This window comes from Crocodylus porosus, unplaced genomic scaffold, assembly GCF_001723895.1.
Source record: "Crocodylus porosus isolate Cpor-Errol unplaced genomic scaffold, CroPor_comp1, whole genome shotgun sequence".
NCBI classification, from domain to species: Eukaryota; Metazoa; Chordata; order Crocodylia; family Crocodylidae; genus Crocodylus; species Crocodylus porosus.
In genome coordinates this window covers 13,779,049-13,789,001 of record NW_017728931.1, presented here as the reverse complement: position 1 = coordinate 13,789,001, position 9,953 = coordinate 13,779,049, and the positions used below count along the sequence as shown (strand labels likewise).

General features: G+C 38.6%; 1 protein-coding gene across 4 annotated transcripts in view; it reads left to right on the top strand.

Annotated features, from left to right (window-relative positions):
• Positions 1-9,953, top strand: part of CCDC91 (coiled-coil domain containing 91) — a 340,351-nt gene that overhangs the window by 165,526 nt on the left and 164,872 nt on the right. For all 4 annotated transcript variants that reach the window (XM_019544238.1, XM_019544237.1, XM_019544236.1 and 1 more), the window contains exon 8: positions 3,455-3,562. In XM_019544238.1, the coding sequence (XP_019399783.1) occupies positions 3,455-3,562 (108 nt within the window). The remainder of the gene's footprint in view (positions 1-3,454; positions 3,563-9,953) is intronic.

The window sequence follows — 9,953 nt, the reverse complement described above, 5'->3', positions numbered from 1 at the left end:
AGCCATTTTCAAACTGGTTTATGTGCACTGAACATCTGTTCTGTTACAGGTTTAAATCAGTTTCTGATCACTTAAACCGGTTTATGTGTAATGTCTGTGCTAGCCTTAATGTTAAAGGGAATTATTCCTACTGCTGACATGGAAAAAAAATGAAGTATTTGAAATAAATTGAAAAATGATGTTGACTTTTGTGTATTTTAATCTTTGTGCCTTCTTTTCTCCCTTTAAGTTTTTCCACTGCCAAAGTGTGGGGATTAAAAAAAAAGTGGCGGAGAGTAAAGGAGAAGGGAGGAGGCCCATAGAAGAAATTAATGTAATTCTGTGTGAAATTTTGATTGTCAAGAAGCCATTTTAACCTAATTTACTAGAGCTGTTTAAAATTCTCTTAACATGGAACAGCTTTGATGTGCCATGCAACATTTATCTTGATTCACTTTCTTTTTCCCATGGTTGACTTTAAAATTACAACACTGAGTTCTGTTTGTAACTCTAGATAACAATCTATTTTTTTTCTAAGATAGTTCAGTGAAGGACATCATAAATAGCTGGTCTTAGTATGTGTCTTTTCCTAGAAGGACCTACTTAAATATATTTTTTTACCTTTTTCATACTACTTGCACATTGATGAGAGGTTTTTCTTTTCTTTTCTTTTCTTTCAAATCCGACAGCAAATCAAACTATCAGTTTCCTTTTCTGATCTATAAGCCAACACAGATATAGATTGAAGTCTGAGACTTGGCAAAACTGAATCTTTGATTAGCCAACAAAGTTATTAAAGAGTATGCCAAGTTGGAAACTAACAGCTACCTCCCCCGCCAAATCTAGTCAGCTACCATCACTTTGGACATTAATTCTTGTTTTTCTTAGTCATTTTGTTTTGCTCGATCTAATCACAATAAAATAGAGAGTGAGTACAGTCTTAAGACTAAATGTTAGAAGGTCAAGTGGACTGGACAGCATTGAAATAAGCGAAGCTGACTTTTGATTGTTCAGAATTGTAATATAATATTTTTTGTTTTCAGCAATATGGGGAGACGTGAACAGAGAGTGTTTTAATGCTAGGCAGTTATGATTCCCTACTGTAAAGACATTGTAAAGTTGCTTATTTAACTAGCGGGAATGCAACAGAGCAAATAGCAACAATGTAATGTACCTAGTGATCATTCTGTTCTTGGACAGTTCATTCTCTTGACCATGCTGGGCTTTTTATTTGAGCTGAAGGTAGGTTGCTTTTGTTTCTTAACTCACAGTTCTGCATACAGTTCCTTGAAACAATGACTGATAAAAGAGTTGAAAAGGACTTTTGAGAGCCCATGCAAATTATGAGAGAAAAGGAGCAGCTCCCATAAGTTCTTGGAAGCAACAGCAATTTCTGTGGTCTTTAATGAAGAACACACAATGGCCAGAGCTAACTTCTGGTTTAAAAAAAAAGACTTTTTTTCTCTCTGTGCCGGAGGCTTTGAAAATTAATATTCATGTGCGTCACATAGCGCAGAAGAGACAGCAGAAGGCATTCTCGTAATACATATAGGGAGTCAGAAACTCAAACCAGCATTGCATACATGCTGCAGTTGAGAGACTCCATTCTCCCCTACTCCAGGTTTAATTTAACTGTTCCATGAACAATAGAAAGAAGAATATTTCTAACTGATTGCCAATATTATGCTAAGTTCACATCAGCAGTTCATGTCAGCTAGTTATCCCAAATGGTGGTGGTTGGTGATGTTATTGTTACTGTTGTTGTAATAGTAGTTGTTGTTTAGAATTTTATTACTATTGGGCAGTGAGTTATTATTTGAGGTTGCAACTCTTGTCTTGGCAGCGTGCTCAGAACCCCTGAGCTGTGGCCAGACAGCTGCATGGCAAAACAGAATCTCATAGTTTAGGGGAGGGCAATGTTTTTGCAGTGAGGACCCCTTTAACTGTTGTAGCAAGTTCTACAGGACTTAAGGTTTCTCATTGACTTCCAGCAGTGAAAATGCATTATGGGATTTACTTTCAAAATATAGTTTTGTGAGGTTCCCAGGCAGCAGTCCTCTGAGAGTTAAGTTTTTGTGTCCAAAGCAAATTCTGGCAATATAATAAGCTAAAACAATTAACAAAAAAAATTAGGAAAAAAAAAGAGAAAAAAAGACCTCTAAATCTACTACTAGATTCAACTACTGGGAAAACCACTAAACTTATTCTCACATTTTGATTAAATCTAATGTGAAGCACCATCTGTCATTTGCTAATTTTCTAGTAAGTATATTTCAGTAGCTACAATGAAACTGCTACTGAATTACACAGTGGTATCATCTTGGAAAATAGTAATGTTTGCAAAACAACACTAATTATTGGAAAATGTAGGAGGATAGTCCAAAAGCCATACAACTATTTTTTTTCTCCTAAGGCTTTTATATATTTATTCAGCATTTTATTTAGTGTGTATTGTTTCCTATCAAGTACGTTTATCTTCTGCACAAAGATTATTTAAAATACTTTGGCTTTTTTTGCTTACTGTGTATTCCAAAGATCTGTTTTCCATAAGACTTATGTCTGTTTCAACTTACATTATAATTACAAGTAGTTCAATACTCTGATTACCATATAAAACTAGAATTCGCCATAGTATATATAAATAGTACAAAGAACACATTTTGCAAAGGAGTGACACACAAATAGCTTATAATATTGGAAACAACATGGATAACAGGAGAGTGAGTAAAGTGAAGGTAAAAATTCCAACATCTCAAAGGAAGCGGATGGACATAATACATGCAAAAAGTAATCTGGGTTCTTTGATAATCTATTTTTGGTGGGTGCACACAGATACTTTAACCTTTGCACAGTTCAATCAAGCATATGTATACATGTTCCTAATTTTATTATCTTTTGAATATTGTCTTCTCACTTTGACTTTCCACACTTTGACTTCCACCTCTTCACATTAGAGTGTGAACTTCCCGGGAGGCATTTCTTTTATGTTTTAAATTACTCAGAATTTCCATCTGCTTTCACTTGACTTGTGGTCATGAAGATCATGCTTGGCCCATGGGATCTTACAGTGTGCCGAGAGGATGTGGAGTTTTGTCAGCCAGTGAAATATGTCTGGCTTTTTTTTCAGAAGCTTTCATATGCTTCTCATCTTGTGTGGTCCCACTAAACTGAGTATATTTAACAGAACTACTCACCCCCTTTATCTTCTTCTGTGAGTTGCCCTCTATAAAGAAGTCGTGTGTAGGAAATATGAGAGCCCAAAAATATGATCCAGGGTAAAGGGAAATAAATATATAAAAGCAAAATAGTGTTATATGGGGAAAGTGCTTCAATAGTTGCACATTCATTAGTAGCTGAATATCAGATATCTATTATATACAAACATAAGTTTGCAGTGTCCAAAAATGCTTATTCCAGCTGTAGATTAAGTATGCCTTCTCTGTTGAAACTGGTTTGCTTTATGTTTTGTTTTCAGGCATTACTACAGTCTGCAGTTCAACAGCAAGAAACAGCCATTGAAAAACAGTATATCTCTGCAATTGAAAAACACTCACACAAGTGTGAGGAACTACTTAATGCTCAGGTAATAAAAATACATTTCTACATGTCTACATGTACAATAATAGACTATAGTAATATCTATGTGCAATCCAGAAAAACCCTTTGAAACTATTTCATTTCAAGCTATTTATTTTTCTGCTTTGTTTGAAAGACAGTGGCTTCTTTGACCACAAACCAAAAATCATTGACCATTCCTTATAATATCCTCAGGACAGCAATGCTTACAGGCAAAATGAAATGGAAACCTAACTGTAGCTCTTAACTCATAAATCTGATATTTTTCTTAATGATGAACTGAAAGATAAGATGAAATTTATATGGGGAAGACACAGATTTGGGCCCATAATGTGTGGTGCCAATGTGTGGTAACACACTAACAGCTGCCATCCAAAAAATGTTTATTTCAGTAAAACCTTTGCAATTGACATGGAATTGTGATGAGAAGGACATTACACATGAAATATGTAAAACTGTTAAGTCATGCTAATTCATTAATTTTTACTTTAATTGTTTTAACCTGCTTTATTATTTCCATGAGCTTGGTTTAGTTTATTTAAATAACACTCGTGAACCAACATAAACACTATAAATAAGGCATAAATATAAAAAATTTTGTCAACTGATCTTGTAAAGGCATTCTAAATTTGTTCGGGTTTCAGTTTAGTTCTCTCTTATATACTGTTGAAATCTACACCTCTAACAGTAAAAAAAAATGATAGCAGAAGTTTGTTTTCATTCTTGTTTTGTGATAGCAGCTTAAAGATCTAAGTGCAGCTGAAATCAACTTGAAATATTATTTAATATTATGTTTCAGAAATGTAAAGATAATTGGATAGTTAATAAATTGCACCAGAGATATTTTATATCTGTCTGACTTATAACTCTATCCGCTGAAGAGTTTGTGACAAGCATGTAATCGTTTGTGTAAATTGTTTAATGGAAAGGTACACAGCAGTTTGGAAGAAGAAATTAATTCTTGGGCAAGGGGCACATTGCACAGAACTGCAGAGCTATTGAATACATGCCATATAGATATGCCTAAATACGCTTAAAAATGAATTCAGACTTTTTGTGAAGGATTTTGCTGTTTACAGGCACAACCATTGCATTGCTGACCCACTGTATTATCGTTGAGTAGTAGATATAGGGGAACCCCCAAAAGGTTGGAAATACTGTGGGAATAGGCTTTTGTTTATATGGGGATTTTTTTGTGGGAGGCAAGGGGGTTATACTTAGTTTCAACTGATCAGAAATATTGCTATTGTATACTATGCAAACCAGGAAGTGGATGGACTAGTGTCAAAACTTGAGGGGCAGGACACTGAACAATTTTTGAACCTCAAAAGAGTTTGCATCTAGTTTGCGAAAGTTCAAATCATTTATTTAATTCAATCAAGTTTTACCATCTCTGGCGGTAATATGAGAGTCTGGGAAAGTACAGTGTAAGTACTAAAGAGGGAGAAGGAAAGCAGACAAACACTGAAACTCTTCAGTGGAAATACTTAGTTAAATAAAATAGCATTTACGTTCATAAATAATCATCAGATCTCTTTTGAGATGCCTGAGAAACATGTATGTCCCTGGCTTCTTTTGACTGTATCTATTATCTAGTTTATTCTCTAATCAGATATTTGTTTTTATTTTTGTCTATTGTATTTCCTGTACATGCAGTCATGCCCAAGAAACCTGTTTGGCATGACTATTAAGGATTATATAGCACAGGATATATTGTCTCAAGGCCTGTAAGAAATTCCCATTAAAGTTAAATATGTGCATAATGACCTGAGACAGCTCAAAATGAAGTAAGGAGAAATGTTGACTGTGACTTCCAGCTAAAACCCTTAAAGAATATATCTTTTTTTTCCCCTTCAGTTCTTTTGGTGATACATTATCCTATTTGACAGGCAAGGTTCTTTGAGTAGATGTAATATCTTTTATTAGACCAAATGAGTAGTTGGAAAAAAGTTCTTGGCAAACTTTTGGGTGCAGTCAGTCTTCTCCAGGCATGGGAAGTCTCTGCTGTTCTGAAAATCCAAGAAATGAAAGAAGCTAAAAGTGTGGTAGGGTGTCAGTGAAAATGTAAATAGATAGAATTAGAAAGACAAGGTAAGGCAGAGAGGTGAAGCAGAGGGGAGGGGGAAGAGAGCAGAAGGAAAAAGGCTGAAGGTAGAAAAGAGGCTGTCAGACGGGTACCTGGTGAATCAGATGTCAGGCAGGTTGTAATGTGTCAGAAAACTAATGTCTATATTAAGTCCATGAATTTTTGTATCCAGTAGATTTATGAAGCAAAGTTCATAGGCTCATCTATAGAAGGTGTTTTGTAAGTTCCTTTGAGGATTAGAACTGCGAGATCAGAGAGGGAGTGATTGTCCTGTGTGAAGTGTGCACCCACAGGTAGTTGGGTATTCTTGTCTTTGATAGATTTTCAGTGTGCATTCATTCTGGTGCGCAGTTGTTGTTTGGTTTCTCCAACAACAATTTCTCCAATTTAGTTTCTTCAATTTTCTCTCAGGACATTTGTTGCGCTGGATGAGATGTACAACATTTCTGGAGGTGCAGGTGTATGATCCAGGGATGGTGATGGTTCTGTTGTGGGATGTAGTTATAGTGGGGGTGGTGGAGATGTTGGCAGGTTTTGCACTTCTTGTCTGGGCATGGTCTGGATCCATTTATCAATGTGGTTTTGGTCATAGGAAGTTTGCTTCTGGTGATGCGGTTGGCAAGATTCAGTGCTTGTTTGAAGGCTAGGATGGGTGGCTCAGGGAAAATCTCTTTAAGTATTGGTTCTTCTTCTACTATGGGTTGCAGTTGTTTGAAGATTTTCCATGTAGGTTCCAGGGAAGGGTCATATGTCATAACTAATGCTGTGTGATTTGTGGGGATTTTCTTTTTATACTGCAGTAAATCTTCACGTGATATCTGGGTGGCTCTCTCTGGGTGCGATCTATCTCGCTGGAAGAGTGTATTTGTTGGCTGAAGGCACTTTTGAGATTTGTAAAGTGGTGGTCATTGGTATTCTCCTTGCTGCAAATTCGGTAGTATCAGAGAGCTTGGCTGTATATTACAGCTTTCTTGGTGTGCTTGGAGTGATTGCTGGTTCTGTGTAGATACGTATGTTGGTCTGTGCATTTCTTTTGTATTGTGTATTGAATTTTACCATTTTGGATATTGATCATGGTGTCCAAAAGGAAATGCGGGTGTTAAGTGATAGTCTGATGGAGGGGTGATGATTGTTGAATGTTTTGTGGAAATCGGTCAAAGGCTGAAGGGTGTCAGTCCAAATGTTAAAGATGACAACATCTATGTATCTCGGGTATATTAAGGGTTTGATGGTGCAGTCCTTGGGGAAGTCTTCTAGGTGGGCCATAAAAAGTTGGCTTATGGGGGGGGGGCATTTTGGTGCCCATAGCTGTGCCCATACTCTTATTATTCTATCATAACTTTGGGCACAGATACGTTCACTTTTTTGTCTTTTGGTTTTCTCAGTTATGAAGTCATGGTAATAATGCTTTCTGCCCTTACAAAGAGGTCTACCGATGAAAAGTGCAACATAGCAGCTATGGATTATACCATTTTTATTATACATGTTTTAGTTATTATTTGTTCATAAATCAAAATTAGTCTTAGAGTTTCCCCTTTTGGTACACAATGACAAAATCTATCTGTGATGCCTTAAAAACAGAACTGATTGCAAGGTAGTTGTAACACTTTGTACTTTTACATTAATATCCCTCAATATGTTATGGTGCCACTGAGAGTCGAGAAGCAGGTAGACTTTTTTTCTTAAAAGTAACTGGAGAGTTGTACCATGTTCTTAATTGGCCAGGATTAAATGAAAGAGTGAGTGATAATGTGTATCATTACATATATAAAACCATATATAAAATACTTATTATTTGTGGCATTTTATCATTAGTATATTCATTGCAATTCTTGAGTGTGTATTTGACATCACTGAAAAAACGTAATTGTAAAAATGCTATAGTGCAGCACAGTGGATACTCCTAAAGTTCAGTCTGGTTTTAAAAATCTAACTGGGCTCTCATTTCAATAGGTATATGAAAATTCTATTTAACTATTAAAAATGGAAGTCATGGCACATTAAACTACTTAGGATGTCATTTAGGAAACTAAGACCCATGCCCATGGTAGATGTTGCAGTTAAAGTAAGATCAGCTTTTTGATGGAGCAGTACATTGTAACATGTCACTGGGTTTTTGGTTGTAGCTGTGTTGGCCACAGACTTACTCAGGCAATGTTCTTTGGGTAGATGTGATATCTTTTATTAGACCAGCTGAGTAGTTGGAATAAAATTCTTAGCAACCTTTTTGGCGCAATCACCCTTTGTCTATTGACCAGCAAAGACTCCCTAAGCCTGACGAAGGGTGACTGCACCCGAAAGCTTGCTAAGAACTTTATTCCAACTACTCAGTTGATTTAATAAAAGATATCACATCCACCCAAAGAATTTTGCCTGCTTTGTAACATGTCACACATTCAAGCAATTTATCACCTGATAACTAGCTGCAAAAACGATTATTAAATCTCAGAGCTGTTACTTGTTAAATGACATGTTGCACATACAGGGATAGTATTTGGTAAGGTCTCCCAGTATCCCAAAGTGGACTGAATTCAGTTTCATATATGTTAGGGTTGGAAGGGATCTATTCGATCGAGTCCGACCCCCTGCCCCAGGCAGGAAAGAGTGCTGGGGTCAGATGACCCCAGCCAGGTGTCTGTCCAATTTCCTTTTAAATAACCCCAAGGGAGGGGACACCACCACCTCCCTTGGAGGGGTATTCCATATTCTGACAACTGTTACTTAAAAGATTTTTTTCCTGATGTCCAGTTTAATACTGTAGGTAATAGTGCCAGAGTATAGTAATATTTTGCAGCATTTCTATGATGACAGGGCATGCCTCAGTTTCCTAACCTTATTGTACATCCTGGGAAGAAATAGTTTAACTTTTAGCTTGGTTTATGGAGAAGGCAGGCTTTGGTTTCTACATATTGCTGAGAATGAGAAAATGAATGAACAATAAGTGAATTAAGGAATCTCCCCCCACAGAAGATGTCATTGGAAAGGCTTTTGCTTGCATGACCACAGACCACTCTTTGGTGAGAGAGGCAGTGAGCTGCTGGGAAGAGATGGCCTCCACCTCTCTGCTGCAGAGGAGGCTCTTCTCAGTCAGGCTGGCTGACCTGCTACACCGGGCTTTAAATTAAGTCTGCTGGGGGATGGGGAGACTACTGCCACTGCTGGCCCGCTGAGCAACCCTTGCAAAGCTAGCAGGCCAAGGCACTTAAGGAAGCCCACCCCTGCCCCAGCCCTGGTGCAATCTGTGGGCAAGGCAAGAGACCCCAAAGGGACACTTGCCTGCCTGTACACAAATGCCAGGATCTTGGGGAATAAGCAGGAGGAACTCGTCCTCCTGCTTAACACAAATAATTACAATGTCATAGGAATAACGGAGACCTGGTGGGACTCCACCCATGACTGGGCCACGGGTATAGATGGCTATACCTTGTACAGGAGAGATTGAGTAGATAAAAGGGGTGTAGGCGTAGCTCTCTATGTTAAGGAAAGCTACGCGTCCCTGCAAGTTGATGTTGGCTATCAGGGTGGACGACTGGAGACCCTCTGGGTTAAAATCCATGGGGAACACAGCACAGGGGACACAACGGCAGGAGTCTACTACAGACCTCCCACCCAAAGTCAAGAGCTTGACCAGGAATCTGCCTGGGAACTGGCTGAGGCCGCATGCTCCAGGACCTTGGTTGTCATGCATGACTTCAACTACCCGAACATCTCGTGGGAGGATCACTCAGCAAAATCCGAGCGGTTGCAAAGCTTCCTATCATGCGTCGATGACCTCTACCAGACTCAAGAAGTCTATGGGCCAACGAGAGGTAAAGCGCTGCTCGACCTGGTACTGGCTACTGGGGTTGACCTAATTGGCAACCTAGGGATCAGTGGGAAGCTGGGTGACATCAACCACGAGCTGATCAACTTCACCATCTGCCATAAAGCTGGCAAGTCAGTCAGCAACACTGAAGTCCTTGACTTTAGGAAAGTAGACTTTGACAAGCTCAGGAGGCTTGTCAATGAGGCCGTAAAGGACCACAACCCCAGGGAGAGGGGAATTCAAGAAGAGTGGTTGCTCCTCAAGGGAGCAGTCCTCAATACACAAACTAATTCTATTTGATCTCGAAGGAAAGGCAGCAAGAGGGCACAGCAGCCCCTCTGGCTGTCCAGGGATCTAGTGGCCTCCTGGGGCTAAAAAGAAAGGCCTGCAAAGGTTGAAGGATGAGATTCACCTCCAAGGAGGAATATTCTGCACTGGTCCAGTCCTGCAGGGAGCAAACCAGGAAAGCCAAGGCTGCAACTGAACTCCAACTAGCTTTGAGCATCA